The sequence below is a fragment of the Canis aureus genome, chromosome 18 (assembly GCF_053574225.1).
Source record: "Canis aureus isolate CA01 chromosome 18, VMU_Caureus_v.1.0, whole genome shotgun sequence".
Lineage (NCBI taxonomy): Eukaryota > Metazoa > Chordata > Mammalia > Carnivora > Canidae > Canis > Canis aureus.
In genome coordinates, this window is record NC_135628.1 from 15,451,615 (window position 1) to 15,471,721 (window position 20,107).

At 37.4% G+C, this 20,107-nt stretch overlaps 1 protein-coding gene across 17 annotated transcripts in view; it reads right to left on the reverse strand.

The window, feature by feature from the left end:
* The window catches only part of BBS9 (Bardet-Biedl syndrome 9), a 431,432-nt gene that overhangs the window by 52,314 nt on the left and 359,011 nt on the right, over positions 1–20,107 (reverse strand). For all 17 annotated transcript variants that reach the window (XR_013356572.1, XM_077856234.1, XM_077856239.1 and 14 more), the window contains one exon: positions 12,704–12,926. Coding sequence is in view for 16 of the 17 variants with exons in the window: in XM_077856234.1 (XP_077712360.1) it covers positions 12,704–12,926 (223 nt within the window). In the remaining variant the exon portion in view is untranslated. The remainder of the gene's footprint in view (positions 1–12,703; positions 12,927–20,107) is intronic.

The following is a 20,107-nucleotide window of genomic DNA, read 5'->3' on the forward strand; positions in this document are numbered from 1 at the left end:
GAAATGTATTCTTACTATTAAAGATGTAATTCCTTGGACAGATGGCTGGTATTAGAAGTAAAAGTTGAAGGGAAGAAAAAAGGAAGTATGTTTGTTGCAATTTTGAGGTGAACCAGTAAAACCTTCCAGTTGAAGACAGAGCCACTGAGGTAGCAAAAGCTGATGGGGGTGGGTAAAAGTCAAAGCGAAGAACACTGGACAAACTGTTACCAGTTTATAGTGAATCTGCAGAAATCCCTTCATATTAGCAACTGCTGGAATAAATACCATTTTTCACCCTCATCTTTGATGATAAAACAGTGCCAAGTATGACCAGAATATGTGAGAAAAGTTCTTTTTCATATAATGCAAAAGTTCTTTTTTATATAATGCAAAGCCCCAGAAATAATTATCTTCCTGAGGGATACTCCACTGTGCTGAGATGCTCTTTCTTTTGGCTAACCTATACATTTTTTAAAGATGCTGCAAATTACACAGAGTTAGGGTTTCTATTATAATATTTCATAATATTTCATATCAGAAAAGGCAGCTGGGAGAGGGTAAAAATGGGCATTTTACACATTTGTCTATATGGCAGGACTAAAGACAGAGTGATGTCCTTTAAAAGTTATTTAATTTATCCCCCTGCTTTCAGGCAGGGTTTTCCCAAATTATCTTTAAACTGTCAAGTATCCACATTACTTTAAACATCTGCAAGGAAGGAAATTCCTCAAACTCCCCTGGTATTTTATTACTGTATTAACAACACTACTTCCAAGAACTGGGCTTTGGTCATCACATTGTAATTAGTTACCAGCCAGCTCGTCTATCAACAAGTATTTGCTAAGTACACACAGGGAGAAATGTTATTCTGTTAGGTCTTTGATGGTAGACCTTTCCCTAAACTTACTTCTAATTGCTTCTTCTGTCAAATACAACTCTAATCCTGGATTCAAATATTCTTCCACTAAATTTCCATTCATCCCATTATGGACTCCCTATTACAGTGAATAAGAAGGAGCATCCTATTAAAAACTGAACTTTTTCTTTACTTATACAATTCGATATTCAAAACAATTTTGAAATAGTATGTTGTTTAAAACCAGGAGACATTATCTCAATATTTCAAGTGTGGCCTTAGAAGAATAAGTATCTGCACAATTATTAAACGGCCTTGTCCTTGTCAGTGTGGTTCCTGCAAATCAACTTTAATTTACCACCTCACCATTCACCCTTCCTACTCTCTAACAAATCATTATAAAACTTTATTTCCCCAAAACTCATCAGCTGCGTTTCACTAAATTTTCCCTTTTTTAAAATTTCCATATATTCCCCACTTACATCTAAGTCCTCATTTTTTCTCTTCTCAATACTAATTCCCTTCAGCTTACCCAATATTCTAGATGATTATTTTATCTCGTCAAAGTTTCCCTTTTAACATGAATGTTGCATTTTAGTACTCTTTTCTTACCACCTCCTCCTGACCTTCAAGCACTTCTAAATATCATTTTTGAACAGAAGGAAAAGAAAAGAAATAAAAACCCAGACTATAGCCTACTTCTTCCATTTGTCTTCCTATATTGTTCCCTCCAGTTATAGAAGGGTCTTTGCTTGAGCTTCTTCTATCCTTGATAGTACTGACATCATCTCTTCTGGGAATTCTTTAAAATCACTCCTCCCTATAGAATCCACTTCTTGTCCCAGATTTGTGGTACTGCAGCTAAATCCCAAATCTAGCATTTCCCTCCTTATGTACTCCCTCAGAGGTTTCATCAAATTGCAAAGTTTTAATGGTGACTCCAAAGCTCAGGATACTAAAATATACTTTTTAAAGCTTCAGTGTTTCCCCTAAGCTAGAATTCCTCAGATCCAGCTGTTGATACACAACCCCTCTTGGATGCATTTCAAGCTCATCATATTTGAAATGAAGCACATTATTGATAACAAACAAAATTCACTTGCCAACTTAATCATTTCTATCAATGGCAACTAAAGAACTTGATGGACTATCTGTATTCTTCTCTATTTGTCATACTTTCTTTTATTCTGCATACCACAGTCAGATTAGTACTTCTAGAGCACTGCTTTTTATGTCAGAGCTTATGAACCTATAATAGCTTCTATTACTATCTGCATTATGCTCAATCCCTTTTATTTAGCTTTTCAAGTTCTTATATCAAGTAGTGTTTACTGATCTACCCAACTGAATTCTTTTTTAAAAAAATATTTTTATTTATTTATTCATGAAAGGCACAGAGAGAGAAAGAGAGAGAGGCAAAGACACAGGCAGAGGGAGAAACAGGCTCCACGCAGGGTGTCTGATGTGGGACTCAGGCATGATCCTGGGTCTCCAGGATCATGCCCTGGGCTGAAGGCAGGCGCTAAATCGTTGAGCCACCCAGGGATTCCCGCCCCCCCTCAACTGATTTTCTAATCTGAAACTTAGCCAGTTTACTTACAGACCCACATATCCTTGCTCAGAGCCCTAACTATGTATATAACCTGCCATCATTCTTTTTAAAAGTCCAAAACTTATACCTGCTTTAAGACTTATCCTTTTTATAAAAAATGCTACTGATTCATTCTAAAAATGTAAGGTAAACCAGTGTCAATTTCCTACTTTTGATACTATACTACAGTTATATAAAATGCCACCATTAGGGAAAGCTGAATAAAGGAACACGGGATTCTGTGTAGTATTTTTGCATCTTCCTATAAGTCTATTATTCAAAATATCATAGATATTTTCTATTATTTCAAAATAAGAAGTTTAAAAATATATTTTGGCATCACTTGTATATATACCAGGCATAAGTGGGGTGCTGAGATCACAAAGAAGGAAACAATACATACTGAGCCTTCTGTGCATGTCTACCTTCTATCTGGGAGTGTTACAGATTAAACTGCGTCTTCTCCCAAATTCACAGATTGAAAACCTGACCTCCAATGTGACTGTATTTGAAGACTGGGCCTTTAAAGAGGCCATTAGGGATCCCTGGGTGGCGCAGCGGTTTGGCGCCTGCCTTTGGCCCAGGGCACGATCCTGGAGACCCGGGATCAAGTCCCACGTCGGGCTCCCGGTGCATGGAGCCTGCTTCTCCCTCTGCCTGTGTCTCTGCCTCTCTCTGTGACTATCATAAATAAATAAATAAATAAATTTAAAAAAATAAAAAAATAAAAAAAATAAAGAGGCCATTAAAGTTAAATGAGGTCATAGGGGTGGGGCCCTAATACAAAAGGAATGGTGTCTTTACAAGAGGAAGAAGAGGCACCAGACATGTGCACATATAGAAAAAAAGTGCCACAAGAGGACACAGATAAAAGGTCGCCATCTGTTTACCAGGCAGACAGACCTCAGGAGAAATCAAGCCTGCCGGCACCTTGATCCCGGACTTACAGCCTCCAGAACTGTGAGAAAACAAATGCGTGTTGTTTAGGCCACCCAGCCTGTGGTATTTTGTTATGGCAGACTTAACAGACTAATACAGCAGTGAGGGATGCAGTAAAACTATTAAACTATGGTACTGCATGATAAGCACTATAACAGCCATACACCCAGAGACCAAGGAGCACAGAGCAGAGAGGGACTAGTGCTGCCAGGAGGACTAGGAAATGCTTTGTGGAACATCATTTCAGAAATTAGTGGTAACCTTACCACCAGCCAGAGACTGACTCTAAGCTAAGGAAACTACAGAAGCCTGAAAAGCATGGTGTTATTTAGAAAATATTAAATAATTCAGTACCAGTAAAGAATCTTAAGGATGAAAGTGCAGGAGTTAACAGCTAGAAGAAGAATGTTGGTCTATTTCATAAAGAATGTTGTATTTCAGATTTAAGACTTCTGATTTAATCTGGTAAATAACAGGGAGCCACAGAGTATTTTCAAGCAAGTAAGTAACATATCCAGATCCATATTTCTGCAAAGAAATTCATACTCATGGAAAACTATAAATTCATTATAGATGTATACAGATTTAGCTACAAAAAAAATTCACTGGGCAGTCCCGGTGGCGCAGCGGTTTAGCGCCGCCTGAAGCCCAGGGTGTGATTCTGGAGATCCGGGATCGAGTCCCACGTAGGGCTCCTTGCATGGAGCCTGCTTCTCCCTCTGCCTGTGTCTCTGCCTCTGTGTGTGTGTGTGTGTGTGTGTGTGTGTGTCTCATGAATAAATAAATAAAATCTTAAAAAAAAGTTCACTAATTTCTTATCATACTAAAATCAGAAATTATATATTTGACAAAAGGGGACTGATTAAGTATGTAGCTATTAAAAGAACGTAAAAGGAAAATATTTGCATATCAAACGTATTAAAAGAACGTATTTAATAATGCTATGATATAATGAAAGTTTTTAAAGTGGGTTACAAAGTAGAAGGTACAGTACAACCCTATTTAATAAAACAAAATTACATATACGCAAAGAAAAAAGACCAGAAAGATATGTAGACACATACACACACACAGGACTACATATATGTATATACACATTCATAAACTTATACATAGTAGTGTTTATTTCAGGGTGGTTAGAGTATTAGTGATTTTTAATCCTTTTTTCTCATCTGACTTTTCTAAATTTCTACAAAATATGTCTCATCTGTGTATTAAAGATGAGTTATTTTTAAATAACTTTATTACAACATAATTCACACTTTTAAAATATTCAGTGGCTTTCAGTACATTCACAGAGATGTGAAGCCATTATGCAACCTAATTTTAGAATATTCTTCTCACTCAAAAGGAAACCCCATACCCATTAGCTATTACTATCCATTTCTACCCCCTACCCCACTCCCAGGCCTAGGCAACCACTAATCTACTTTCTTTCTCATGAATTTGCCTATTCTGGACATTTTATATGAATGGAATCATATAATATATGGTCTTTTGGACTGGCTTTCTTTCATTTAGTAAAATGTTTTCAAAGTTCATCATGTTGTAGCTCTTTATATTGTTAAAAAATATTCCACTGTATGAATGTGCCACACTTATTTATCCATTCATCATTTATAAATATTTGGATTGTTTCCATTTTTTGGCTATCATGATGCTATGGACATTCATAACTTGTTTGTTTTTTATGATAGTACTAAAAGAGGAATATTAATTCAGGAAGGCTATTGGTAGGCCATTTTAATAGCAATAGGAGACAAGGGCATGAAGTAAGGTAATTGCAATGTGGACACTGAAAAGAGATACATTTGGGACGTGCTGCCATTAAGTTTGGTGACTGACTGAACATAGGAAATAAAGGAAACAGAAGGTCAAGGCTGTTCTGGGGCCCCTGGCCTGGGTCTTGGGTAATATCATCACTGAGATGAGATGTGCAGAAGGAGATGAGGTGCACCTGGGCACTTTGAAATGGAGAGGCCTGTGGGGTGCTGACAGAGACATATGAAACTCCAAAGAAAAGCCAGACAGAAAGGTACAAACTTAGAAATCATGGACTGTAGGTGGTAGTTGGACGAGACTGTCCAGGAGAGCATGAAGATGAAATACCAACAGTGAAGAGACAGAAAAAGGAACAAGAAGCCACGAAGCAGATTGGAAAAGACAGGCCTGAAGAGGACAGGGACAATTTCCAATAGTAAAAGAAAAACCAAGGAATGAAAATGTTCTAAGGAAATGGTCTCGATGTAAAAGGGTATAGAGCAGCCAAATGAGTTGTAGGCAAAGTGCTTACCAGATTTAGCAATTATGAAATCACCCACGAAAAGAGGAAAAAGTTATTCAGAGATCAATAAGTGACATTAATTTGGCCTACTTTTGGAGAGGAGATAGAGAGATGGGATGAAGGCAGAATCCATAAGCTGGCTGCACACATTTATTTTATGCAAGGAGTCCTGGGCAGGGGAGGACGTGAGCTCATTTATCAGGACAGAAATATAAATAAGCCCCATAAACACATGGTCTTTGCCTTCAAACAATTTATTTCCTTCTGGGAAGAAAAAAAAACCATTAATTTCCTGGTTTAGGAGATGAGTCTTTGTTTTTTTCCTTACCACCAAACAACAATTACAGTTGTTTTGTTGGTGGTACTTTCTATCATGGTCCCTTCTTATTTGCTATGTACATTTCTTTGTAGGAAAATGTACATAGTATATGGAAAAGAAAGAGTAGGAGGACACTCAGTACCTGTAACTCCGCCACCCAGGGTAATTACCATTAACATGCACCTTGCTTTATATGCTTCTGGACGAGATTTTGAGAAGCAAATAACTGAAGCTCAATCTTTTGTTTTCTTCCTTTGCTGACTTACTTAGAAAGACCTATCCTGCCCCCATATCTATGTATCTACCTTTATTTCCTTCTGTGTTTTGTGATTTCATTTTTTCACATTTAAATCTCTTAGCTATCTGAAATGTACTGTAGTGCATGGTACATGTGCTACATAATCTATTTTTTTTCTCCAAACGGCTGGCCAGTGCCTAGCACCATTTATAAACTCACTTTGTCCTCTCTCTATTGCTTTGAAATGTCAGAGTAGCACATGAGGTCCAAGTTCAGATTGACACATTCTAAATTCTTATATATTTAATTGGCAGACAGGGAGGTGGACTTTCCTGCTCATAGAAGTTCTGATTATTCCAATCATAGTCATAGAAAAGCAAAAGCATAATACAAAGATATTCACTCAAAAACCAACAGACCACTTATAAAATTAGATTCTACTCAAATATCTTTCCATATTTAATATTAGATGAGTCCCTGGGTGTTGTCAACTTTTTACATGGGTCCATCTCTCACAAACTGTTAGAAACTGTTGCAAATACAGCATAAATGGGCTGTAGAGGGAGATTATAAATCTTGCAAACGATGCAAGATTTAAGCAGTTAAAGTGTTATTAGAGATGCAAGAACAGTGATCAGTAAAAATCTGGCAATCATTCCAGCTAATCAAGAGAAGTAAATTGACCAGAGGATGACAGAATAGATGTTTCTGGAGGAAAATATTTGCATATCAAAGGATTAAGAAAGACACACACACACACACACACACACACACACACACACACCCAGGGAAATAGATGATGCCCTGATACATTTTTTCCTAAAAAGGACCCTCTCTGTAAAGCTGCTTGTAAGGTCAAATGTGAGTATCCATCAACATGCCAAAAACAAACAAAAACAAAAATCCCACAAAATTCTTTCATTGTTATTTCTAAGAATTAGCACGTAATTGTAGGTGTAACATAAATTTTGGCAAATACATGATAAAATAAACTTACATTAATTTTTAACTCTACTTATTTTTCAACTAAACCTTTTTATTTTCCCAAATAAAAACAATAAAATGTTGGTTCAGGTAGTCTTCTAGCTGATACCAATTCATCTCAAACTTCCATACTTGAATCAATTTTGAATGTTCTATTTGGTGTATCAAGCTCCCTTGTTATAATTGCAAAACTGCCATTTACTATTACTTTTTTTTAATTACTTTATAACAAATATTCCAAAAAGGCAAATTTTACTCTTCTTTTTTAAAATTTCCTGTCCGATATTATATTTTTTCTCTTCTAACTCTAGAATTATTTTGTCAAGTTCTCACAAGTATCTTTTAGATTTTACATTAGTATTTATACTAATTATTAAGAGAAGCTCACATTTAGTGAGAATTTGCTGTGTCAGGCACTTACTAAGCATTTTCCAAGTACTGCTATATTTTATTTGGCTAAAAAGTCTGGTAAAGTACCATTATTATTCCTATTTATAGCTGAAAAAATGGAGAAGCTGACAAGCTAAGAAATTTGTCCTATATTATATAACCACTAAAGGGCCAAGCTAGCTCATGCACTTTTGAAGTCAAAGCCCACTTCACAATAGCACAGTCAACCATTGATCAATGCAGGGGTTGGGAGTGGAGACCCCCTGTTAGTGGGAAATCCATATATAACTTTTGATTCCCCAAACACTAAGAGCCTACTGTTGACCTGAAGCCTTACCAATGATATAAACAGCTGACCGGCATACATTTTGTAGGTTGTATATATTATACGCTATATTCTTATAATAAAGTAAGCTAGAGAAAAGAAAATGTTATTAAGAAAATCATAAGGAAGAGAAAATACATTTACAGCACTATACTGTATTTATTTATTTTTTTAATTCTGCATAAAAGTGGACCTGTGCTGTTCAAACTGTGTTGTTCGAGGGCAACTATATTTTATCATCTTGGAACTACTTTAAAAAAAAAAAAGAATAAATAGATTCAGAACCTATTTAGTAATTTTTCCTGAGGCCTTTCCTATATTAAATTTGTCTAAATTTCTCAAATGAAAGACTCCAAACTTATAAAAATTCAAATAAAGTGTAAAGTCAACAGCTGGATCACACTGACTATATGAAAGTAAACACAAAATGCCTTACCAAGCATCTAAGTGAGACCTCAGAAAGCTAAATTTAAATGCTACTGAAATAGGTCATTTGGAAGACGCCTCAAAATAACATCAAACCCTCAAGGCAAAAAGGTCATTAACTCAAATTTAAGATACTAAAGAGCAGGAGTTTTAAATATGTCTTCCCAAACGACAGAATAGATACTTTATTCAAATTTTTACTCTCCATTTTCTTCTTTCCGCTTAATATAGTAAAGATGTATAAAATACTAATTTTGGAGTGGTCTGTATCACATCTCAAGAGTAAGTCTTCTGACCCATATCTGTGAAAAGACTCATTTTATTTATTAAGCTGTCTTTGCTTTCTGCCCCCACCCCAAATTGGATTCCTTGAGGCCTAGGAATCTGGCAGTGTCAAAGAAAACACAGCTGAAGTTATGGCCCACTCCAACTTGTGACTCATTTGATCATGTTAAGAGAATAGTCCCTTGAGGCACCTGACCAGCCTGGATTGTCTTTAAGTATTTTCCCTTGCTCAGTCTGCAATGCCTGTCCTGCTGTGGTGCCCACCATTTGCTCTCTAAGCTTCCATTCGATGGGCCATCTCTAACCCCCTCTGCTTCTTGGGGAGCAAAGTATCACCTAGACACATGAAGGTTAAAAACCCATACAGAAATGATAAAAAAAAAAAAAAACTCCAGTGTTCATGAGGTTAAAATGATTCATCTCCAAATATCATAAGTTAGGCCCACCCATGTGTGCATTAAGTTTTACATATGTGCTTGAGAGAGTCAAGTCTTAGCTGTAATGAGGGCCACTGAAATATCATCCTAGACACTGAGGTCATACAAGGAAGCCTCTGGCCATCTAAGACAAATCTCTCAGCCTGAGCACCTGCAGGGGAGAAGTAGGTAACAAACATGTATAAGAAAGCCAGCAAGGCCACTAAGGGCATTCACATTCTGATTTTTTTTAACACACTACCCTAGTCTTGCTCTAAGGGGATACATATAGCTGAGATTAAAAAAAAAGACATTTGATAAAAGTTCAATATTCCCCAGCAGAAAAAAGTATGAATACCAGAGCTATAGGTAGAAGACACATTAAGTTTAATGGTTCTATAATAATAATTTAAAAAGACATATGCCCAGAAAAGGGTGGGCTAAATCTTGATAGGGCATCTGAAAGTTGATAAAGGCAAACAGGAGAAATGTGAGGCAAAAAGTCCATAAGGTAATTCCTAGTGGGAAAGATTTTCAAACTCTGGATGCCAGGGAGGATGTTGTCATCATGGCCTTTACTGGAGCTAAGAAAGGGCACATCCAAGGTGCCGGGCTCATAAAGTCATGAAGCTAGAAAAGACCAAGGGTTTTTTATTCTGAGATGTTTATCCATCTGCCATTTAATAGGGAACATGGTAAAATGACACACACTCCTGCCTTGTAATACCAACCACTAAGTCACTTCATCTTCCTAGGCCTCAGTTACCTCAGCTGTTAAGTGAGGGAGGTGAACCAGAGGATTTCTGAGTTCTTGCCCAGCTTTTAAAAAAAGATCATGTCTGTGAAAAACTGCCTCGTATGCTTATGCATTCAGTAACCTACTCCTTTCTAATATGCCACCTTGCCTTCATGTATTCTGAAACAACTATTACAACTATACTAACACTGTAAATTGTACAATTACTGTCTTGAAGCAGAAATAACACAGTATTTCTTATTATCTCTATGATGATGGGCTCATGGCACCTACAAAGATAATAAAAATGATGCACCGAACAAAGATAAATCTTTAACATATTCCTCATAGCAAAGAAAAGACACTGTGTGAAACTCTGTCTCCCCTTTTTCTCCCACACTGCTAGACTAATTTAAGTGAAAAGAAGGCCAGATCAAGAACAGCTTATGCAGGAAAAAGCTCAGCCTGGAAATATATTTGTACCACTATGGTCTGTGTGGTATAGAGGGAAGCACAGTGGGCTACATTTGGATTCTAGACTGAAACCTTCTGAGAATTATCTAATTCTGGGCAAGATATCTAGCTTTTCCTAAATCTGTTTTCTGTTTATAAAATAAAGCAATAATTCTACATGTTTCTTCTACTACAGAAACGTGCTAAGTACATAAATAAGTATGTCAAAACATTTGAATTCTAGGTTATAAAGGTATTATTGGCAATAATGGAGCATGTTAATGACAGAGGGTACTGAATGAACAATTTTTTAAAACTCACGAGCATGATTAGATCAAAGCAAGTGGGACAGAAAGTTATTCAACCAGAGTAAAAATCTAGGTTGTGGATAAATAGCAGCAATGAAGACCATGATGGTGCAGCACAGATGAACAAAGCCTCAATCCCCTGCAGTGGACTGACCTCAACTAGACTTAAGCATGAGAGGCATAGACCTAGCTTTCCTCTGCCCCTTCCTTCCACACATTAAAAAATTTTGCATTGAGGGTTTATATGGACATGGTCTTCAAGCTACTTCTAAACCTCGTTATTTGACAAATGACAAAAGTTTCAAAATCAATAAGTGTGACTGAGGGAGCATATGTTCTCTCCAGGTATCAAGGTCTTTGCTCACAGCATTGTCACTGGCTATTCTCAAAGAGGCTCCAGCAGGGAGGTAGAGAACAAAAGGCAGGGCTGCCAAGGCCTGGACTCATGGTATGTCAGCCAGTCAGGAGACCGATCCCATCTCTTTCTTAAGTTTTCTTTTTTATATACCTGTCCTTTTCCCTCAGGCCTCCTTTGTTTTTCCAATTGGCAAAGAAGGAAGGAAAGCCATGTACTGAGTGCTGATCATAGTAAATATTTTTCATTTACTATCTCATGAAGCCTAAATATTTATTTCTTACAAAAATAATCCTGTAATAGGGGACAGAAGACAGATGAGTAGAAGCTGACCAGTCAGGAAGATGTTAACAAGGGCAAGGTGAAGAGGGCCTAAATTAATACAAACTATATTAGAACTATTTCTATATGGAAAGACATTTTTCTATTCTGACATTAGAAATATTCTTTTGGAATAAAGGTTAGATTCTATCCACATATAAATAAGGTAAAAAAGATTTCAAATCATTGACTATAGTAACCCATGACTCCAAACCAGCTATTTTCCCATCCCCAAATTTACAGGTTTATGTATATCTATAGCAATGGTAAGAATTACAGTTTTATTTGTTGAGTGTGTCTCTATCCCAAGCACTGTGCTAAGTGCTTTACAAATGTCTAAGGACCCAATGACAAGGAAGGCATCATTATACCTACTTTCAAAAGATTCTGGAAAAAGAAACTAAGAAAAAAAAAAAAAAAACTAAGACTCTGGAAAGTTAACCAGCACATCCAGGATCACATAAGCAGTAAGGGATAAAGGCAGGCCCCGAACACTAGTCTGTCTGCCTCCAGAGTCTGTCCTTATTAAATTATGCTATGCTGTCTCCATGTTTATCTTTTTAAGTTTTTGCTTGCATTCTTTTTTACTTCTAGGAATGCTGATTGAGGGGAAAAGGAAGCAAGAGGAAGAGCATCAGCATGGCAGGGAGGGGCATACAAGACATGTAAGAAGGAAGAAGAGAAAACCACAGCACTTCTCATACCATGGTCCTTGCTTTAGAAGGAAATAGATACTACAACTGTTGCACTGAATTAATGCATTTACTTCATATTCCTTGTTGTTGCCATAAAGACAAACATTACAAAGGAAGCCGGACACAGGAGCTGCCGCCTACAAGGGACTCAAGTGCAGCACCACTGATTGCTTAGCCCCTCTGACCATGGAAAGGGCTGACCTGGATGCCAACTGTCATCACTGTCTGCTCATGTTAGGGCAAGATGAATCTCTCTCTACCTTGGCCTATAGGTGCCAGGTCTCTGCAGCTTGTTCACATCTGCTGATCCCAGTCTTTTTCTTTGTCTCTTCTCCCCACGATCCCCTAATACTGATGACCACAATCCAAGCAAACAACAGAAGGGATGGGACTCACTCATCTGGATTATATTAGCTGCTTGTATTATGCTATTTACATTCATGAAATACAGTATCACAAGACCACATTTAGTAAAACTTTTCCTTAGAAATAGTTTTATTCTCTAATTCACTTTTTATTGGTTAGAAGCAAAACAAAATGGATCATATATTTAAAATGGATCATATATTTAGAGTGAGGGAAGAAAAAAAGACATGCCATTCTAGAAATGTCTAATGAGCAAATACCCCAAGAATATTTATCCAAGTGGTTACCCTGGGATGTCTGAGGGGAAATGTGAAAGCAATTTTCTTAGCTATCATCACTTTAATATGAAATGTAAACCCCAAATACAACCTCAGGCATATTCCTTTAATTTGGGAAAAATAGTCATGTTTAGGGAGCATGGACAAAGCTCTCACCTGGCATGACCATGATCTGCGGAGCTGTTGCATCCGTACTTAAGCAGAGACGTCCTCCTTTGGCTAATCTATCACAGAGCAGGGTGATATGTTTCTTCAGTCGACTTGTGTCTTTGGGTATATTCAGCTGGCTGCTAAGGTTCAAAGCCTGCTCCTTTGAACTCTTTGATAGGCAAGTCTTCAAGAGGTGGGAAATGGCGGCATCCACTGTTTCTTCCCAGCCCTGGATGCAAAAACCAATTTTGAATTTATGCAAAGATAACAAATGAGCAAAGAAGGCACTCTACTGTTAACTAGGTTATAAGATTGAGTGTTGATGTCCAAGTGTTGGAGGCCTGTTGAGAATTTGGTTTCTGGAATATTTCATATCAGTCTGGTTTTGAATTCTAGCTCTGTCAGCTGTTTGACTTTAAACAAGTTACTTAATTCCTGTTAGCCTCATCCTTATCTGCAAATGATGATACTAAGAGTCTGCAGCTCCAGAAGCTGGGGTGACCCTGTGTCAGACATAAGTCATAAATAACAGTAATAATAATAATCTCAGGTATAGATATATTTGATGATTGGGATCATGAAGCTGCCAGGATTATAGTTCATTTTGCCTTATCTTTCTGCTGAAGAATTGGCCAGCACAGGGAGGAACTTTGGAGATCTTGGGGGGAAACTGTAATGAAGAGAAAATGCTGGTGTCTCTCTCAGCTACTGGTCCCACAGCCTTGGGGTTGCAGAGGAGCTTATTTCAAGAGAAATTCTGTAAGACATAAGCTCATTTAGTCCCACTTCACTGCCGAGGTGACAGAAAAATGACACAAAGTGAGGAAGTGGGCCATTGACCCCACTTTTGCTGGGAATAGTATAGCTGCGCTACAGTGAAGACCTGGAGAAGTGCCGTGTCACCTTAGCAACACGAAGGCTACAATCCTAGGAACGGGCCACCAGGACTGGCCAGAGGAGGCACCACCCGCAGGTGGGTTCAGATAACAACACAGCAAGAAGCCAGAGGGGTCAGCTCAGGAGCTCCCATTGGGCTTTTTCAGGGGTTCCAAGAGATAGCTGGGTAAGGTTTTTATAGGGGCCTGGAGGTCCTAAGAAGCACAATAGGCAAGCCTGAGTGAAATCTGGGTATTGTGACAGTGTGACTCCATTTGTACCCAGAGGTTGGTAAAACCTACAGTACCACAGGCCTGACAATCAAAATGAAACTATAAAGGAAGACACTGAATGAATTTATTTACATAGAATGCTACAGAATAGTCCAGGCCCCTTATATAAAAGATGAAAAACCTGAGACTCAGAAGGAACCCGTGGGAAGCCTATGGTTAGCACCACTCCATCCTCAACCTTATCAGCTAAGCCACCTTTCAAATATGCAAACTGGATTAGGTTACTCCTCACCCTGTGCTGTGGTGGCTGGCTGGTTTGGTTTCTCCACAAGAGTGCCTGGAGTTCTCTGCACTGCTAACATCATGCTTGCTAAACAGAGGGGTCCAAGAAATGTATTAGCTGGACAGAGAGATGATAAGACACACAACTAGGACATTCGACTTTGGAGGACTTTGGAGATCTCTAGTCCAGTTTTCTGGGATTTCCCTAGGACCCTGTATACAATAGCAACCATCTGCCTAGGCATGGTCGTCTTCCTAGCCCAAAATTACTTTTGGAGGTAGTTCACTTCTCTCAGGGACATGTGTAACCAGCAGAAAGCTATTCTTATAGTGAGCCAAAATCTGCCCCATTGGTCGAGTCTATCCTCTAGAGCCATGCACAATAAATCTAATCTCTCTTCTACATGATAGCCCTTTATATCTGTGAAGACAATAATTCCGTACCCTCTCCTTCAGAATAAATGGCCTCAATTCCTCCAGTTCTTCCCTCTATAAACATGGTTTCAAGTTTTTTTCTCTGTCCTGACCATTGTATTTGAATGAGCTCCAATTTTAAACACTTAAAAATGTATACGGCTAACTAGAGAACCCCAAACTGACCCCCAAGACACCAAGCTGGGGTTGGGAGTGCAGGGTAGGATACCACCATCCTTCCCATTTACTGGGATTCTCCCTACCAGCCTGGCCTCTGTTGCCATTGATCTCTTGGCAGCTGCATCAACTCTTGATTCACAATGAGCAATCAGACAACTAAACTCTAGACCTTTTCCATGTTTGCCACATGTCTTCTTTCTGGGCTTATGCAGTTGGTTCATTAGACTTAAGTGCAGACTCTATATACGTCCACTGGAGAACTTCCCACTAATTGCCAAAATTAGGTGTTTTTACTCTACTGACCCATTATATATACCACTGGGAAAATTAGGATAAAAATTAATTACTTGACAATGATCTTGAAAATCCTTTCAAGAGATGTCAAAGACTGTGAAAACACAGCCTCCTACCCCAAACCACTAAAGAATAATAAAGCATTAGTTACTACAAAGACCTCTCTGTACTACTATCCAAATCTATTATCTAAAACTAGCCTAATATCTAAAACTGAATTTGTATTTCAAGGCAATGGATTTAAGACAAAATAGTAAACCAAGTGTCATCAGAGAGAACATATTTTCAAGTTGCTTTTGGAGCCACTGACAAAGAACTCTGGAGTATAAGAAGGAAATATCCTTTGTATGTAATTTGGCATTTGTGTGCTCTGTGGTCATTTCAGCATTAAAACAGTTGCTATTATTTTATAGACTATTTGTCTAAGCAAACTACTGTTTTCGTAAGTAGATTACAGTAGCATATTAGATAATTTAAGTAGATGTGGCATTTAGTTAACATAGAAGTACTATGGATTTCCTCTCTTACTGCCAACTTGCTGATCAAGTCAAAAACCATGTCATGTTTAGGTAGTTGGGATGGATATTTCTTTAATATAAAGAGGCATGATGCCAATACTTCAAAAATGATCACTACTAAAATATAGGATTATTATTTAGAAGGACTGTATTGCTAATAAACTCAAATATGATAATAAAAGGGATGTTTATGAGACAAATGAAGAGCCTCTGAAATGAGTTTTGTTAAATAAAAACACAGTGTGATAATTCACTGATCAAATACGTAGCATACTTACCTCATGAAATGTGAGACAAAAATATGTGGAAATGTAGAATCTTCAAGTATGTTAGAAGCACCTTAAAGGTAAGCTACTTTAACCATCTTTTTTTTGTGTTTGAATCCACCACTTTTATTTATAGCTCTTAAATTGACAAGTCTAATGTTCAGTTTTAATGTCTACACAGAAATACACATATACACACATACCCACACACCATGCACATACCTAATCTTTATCCTTTATAGCTAAGTATCAATTATACTTTTAATATTGTCTTTTCTAATTATGAGAGTGGAAGAAAATCTTAATCTTGGGAAAACTATGCTAAAAATATCTGGAAGGGGAGAAATTACTAAGCATGTGCTCTTCGGTAAGAACTGATTTGATTTTAGTTTTCAAATCCCAACTATCCCATGTGTGAGTTTTAGAAAACAATAGCAGGTAGGAAGTTAAATAAACAATGTGTAAATAAATAAGTAAATAAATTTAAGGGGCACCTCGGTGGGTGGCTCAGTAGGTTAAGCATCTGCCTTTGGCTCAGGTCATGGTCTCAGGGTCCTGGGATCCAGCCCCAGGGGACTCCTCAGCAGGGAGTCTGCTTCTCTCTCTCCCTCTATCCCTTCCCTAACCCCCCCCCCCCCCGCAAATCTGGCTCATGCTACTCACTCTCTCTCTCAAATAAATAAAATCTTTAAAAATTTTTTTATAAATTTAAATGTACATGGGAACTGAACCCAACAGGTGTGACCCTGCTACTTGACTTCTCTAATGTCACATTGCCTGCGGCACACATCTCCCAACAAGGTTTCCCAGTTCTTAGCTTTAATGTTTGGCCTGCCTGTGTGGAGGCTGCTGTATGCCGTGCTGGTCCCAGATGCCTCTCTTATAAGTGTGATGCCCCATTTCTATGAGCCAGCTTTTTAAATTCAAGGCACTGGGCTCTCCTATCTGTTTCTCCTCCTGACTCAAGTCAGTCAACTGAGCTATGCTTTTTGCTATATAGAGAGCAAGTAACACCTGAGTTTCTGACTTCTGCTCCACCTGCCCTGCTAGACTGCAATGGTCACTATGCCAGCACAAGAAAGTGGTTTATGAGGAACAGTGAGAAGCAGCAAGTCTGACCACATTCATAAAGTTAATTTTCTAGTTATTAACCAAAGTAATCAAAGAAAAAAAGTAAAACAGAAAAGTATTCTCAGACCACCTAAGCATTAAAACAACTGAGCTGAAGACAGCTGCCCCAAGGATAGTACGTTCTGACCTAATATTCACCTCAACTCCCCCTTCACTGTATGACCTTCGATAAATCACTTAATCTCTGCGGGCTACATCTCCACAGAACAGAAATAATGCTGTTTGCCATACCACTCATACATGAATGGTAAGGCACTCTGAAATCTTAAGTGAAAAAAAAAGGCACATATATTCAATCCTACTTTAAAAAAATAAAATTAGAAAATAGAAAATATTTTATTAGAAAATAAAAATACACCATTGAAATCCAATGCACAAAGTAATGTCTTTAAATTCTTATTCAAATTATTATAAACTTTTGCAAGTTTATGTTTATAACGGAAACACTACCACATCCTTAACCATAGTAGTATAGAGGGAAAACCCACAAAATACCATTACCAACTGTGCACACTGTCAGGTTGAAGGGAGAGAGGAAAAGTAAAAGAGATCTGTCTAAAGTAATAAATGGAGACTATGTAGCCATTGTCCAGGTTTCAGCTGATGAGAGAAAACTATCAGAAATAGATTGTCTTACATTATAGATTTTAAGGTAAAATAACCTTTACATCATATTCATTTATGTGAAAAATAAAACTGTATCAAAGAGGAATAAATTTCCTCTTGAAAAGATGTAAAGGATTCACAATGAGAAGTCTTTGGTATTTATGATAGCTCCATGGATCCTTATGACCATTATTACTTTGTATTATATTGTATCACTTCATAGTTGGCCAAGATAAGCTAAAAATAACTACAGGAAGGGTCATGGCAAACCCAAGTACAAATAAAACTTAGTGCTATACTTGTAAATTATACATTTTGGAAGATAAGAGAATTTTTCAGGATTTATCTAGGTTCAGGATATTTCCAAAGAATAGATTATATTCAGTGAATCTTCCTCTCATGTAGAGAGCTCAAGATGTTGAGCTATTTACCTTTGAAAAGTAAAATAGCTCTTTGACCCAAAAACACAAGAAAATAAAAATTTTTTAAATGATACCAAGCTAAGGAGATTAAGAGTACACTTACAGTGATGAGCACTGAGTAATGTCTAGAACTGTTGAATCACTATACTGTACACCTGAAACTAATATAACACTGTATGTTAACTATACTGGAATTAAAATTCTATTAAAAAATAGAAAAAAAATGACCAAAAAGTAAACAGAAAACTTTAAGAATTAAAAAAAAATGACAACAAGCTGTATGGCTTCTATGACATCTTAATAAGTTTCAGATTATTATATTCAACAGTTTTTATAAAATAAAGCTTTGAAAAAAATCAGCTTTAAATTTTTTAACCTATCAGTAATAAGATGAAACATTCCCCAATCATTCTTTTTTAACTTTAAGCTTAAGTGATTTATTGGACTTTGGGAGTTCTTTGTTTCTTTGCCATGATTCAAAAGCTGTAAAAGTCTAATTCACCTTTCAACCAAAAGTAAAACAGGGTACTTAGCTTATCAACACTGCTTTGTGAAAAATGAAGCACACTGCTTCCTAATGGATGACAATCTAAAAACTTTAGTAAACAGAAGACAAATGACCTGCATACAGTTTAGATGCAATGTAAGCAGAAAGCACAAGGTTGCTTCAAACCAAGGTACTCTGATACTGTTTTCTTAAGCTTACATTTTGCATTTGATCTGTACTACCATCTGACCCCAATGCTCTCTATAGAAGATTACCTGAACTATCATAAAACTTGATCATGGATAGCGATATTCATTTTTAAAAAATATTTATTTATTTGAGGGAGAGACAGAGTATAAGAGAGGTAGAGAGAGGGGGAGAGAGACAGGCAGACTCCTCGTTGAGCACAGAGTCCACTGCAGGGCTGACACAGGGCTTGAACCCAGGGCCCTGACATCATGACCTGAGCCAAAGTCAGATGCTAAACCAACAGAACAACCCAGGTACCTTTAGCCATATTCAATTTTAAAATTAAACAAAACGGACACTTGGGTGGCCCAGTGGTTGAGCACCTGCCTTTGGCTCAGGTCTTGATCCCGGGGTCCTGGGATTGAGTCCTACATCAGGCTCCTCAGAGGGAGCCTGCTGCTCCCTCTGCCTATGTCTCTGCCTCTCTGTGTGTCTCTCATGAATAAATAAATAAAATCTCTAAAAAAAACAAAATAAAATAAAATAAAATAAAACAAAACAAAACAAAACAAAACAAAACATCAGTGATGTCCAATGAGCCAAACACTAATGACTGCTTCAGGAAAAGCTTCTGACATGCAGTATTCAGAGCAACTTAGAAAAAAAAAACATTAAGACTGGACAAATCAAATTGATAATGGAAGTTGCTTCTGGCAATGGTAGATTACTACTAACTGTCCCACTGAAAATAACTAGAAACAAATATATAAAATCATTTCTTTGAAAGTATGAAATAGGGAACAACAGAAGCGCAAGAAGATGAGTCCTGAGTTTGATGCTACTTTTCCCACTGAGGTCATTAGCCTGACTAACACGCATCACTCATCCTTCACTTATTCCCCATTTCACACTAATGACTTATGCTTGCTTGTAATTTCCATGTAAGAGGCAGCATAGATCATGAAAAGTGCATTGGCTTAGAAGTCAGAAGACCCAGGCTGAATTGTGGCATCTTTCCTTCCAAGCTGTTTATCTCTAGGAAAATTACTTTAGGTCTCTGGGTCTTGGTTTTCTCATCAGTTAAAAACCAGAAAATGAATTTCCCTTGTCAGATGCTTGCAGATTTGAGACACATTTAGCAATTGTATATACTTAAGTCCAGTGCTATCACTCTTACTTGTAAGAATCCTCTCTCAAAAGTTATCTCTTCTGGGCCGGTTTCCATGAATAATAGCCCCAGGAAAAAAAAAAAAAAACAGCAAGAGTAGTAAAAACGTCTTATGTGCTAGAAAATATGCTGAAAATTTTACAAATTATTATTCTGGTTAATTCTTACTACTATCCTATGAAGACAGGCATTACAATTTCCAACTAAGGCTCTAAATATTAAGTATTTCACCACAAATGACACAATTATTAAAAGGAGGAGCTGTGATGGAATCCAGGACTGTGTGGCTCTAAATGCCCTCCTCCTTATATCTCCATGCTCTAGATTTTGGAGGAGACAGAACA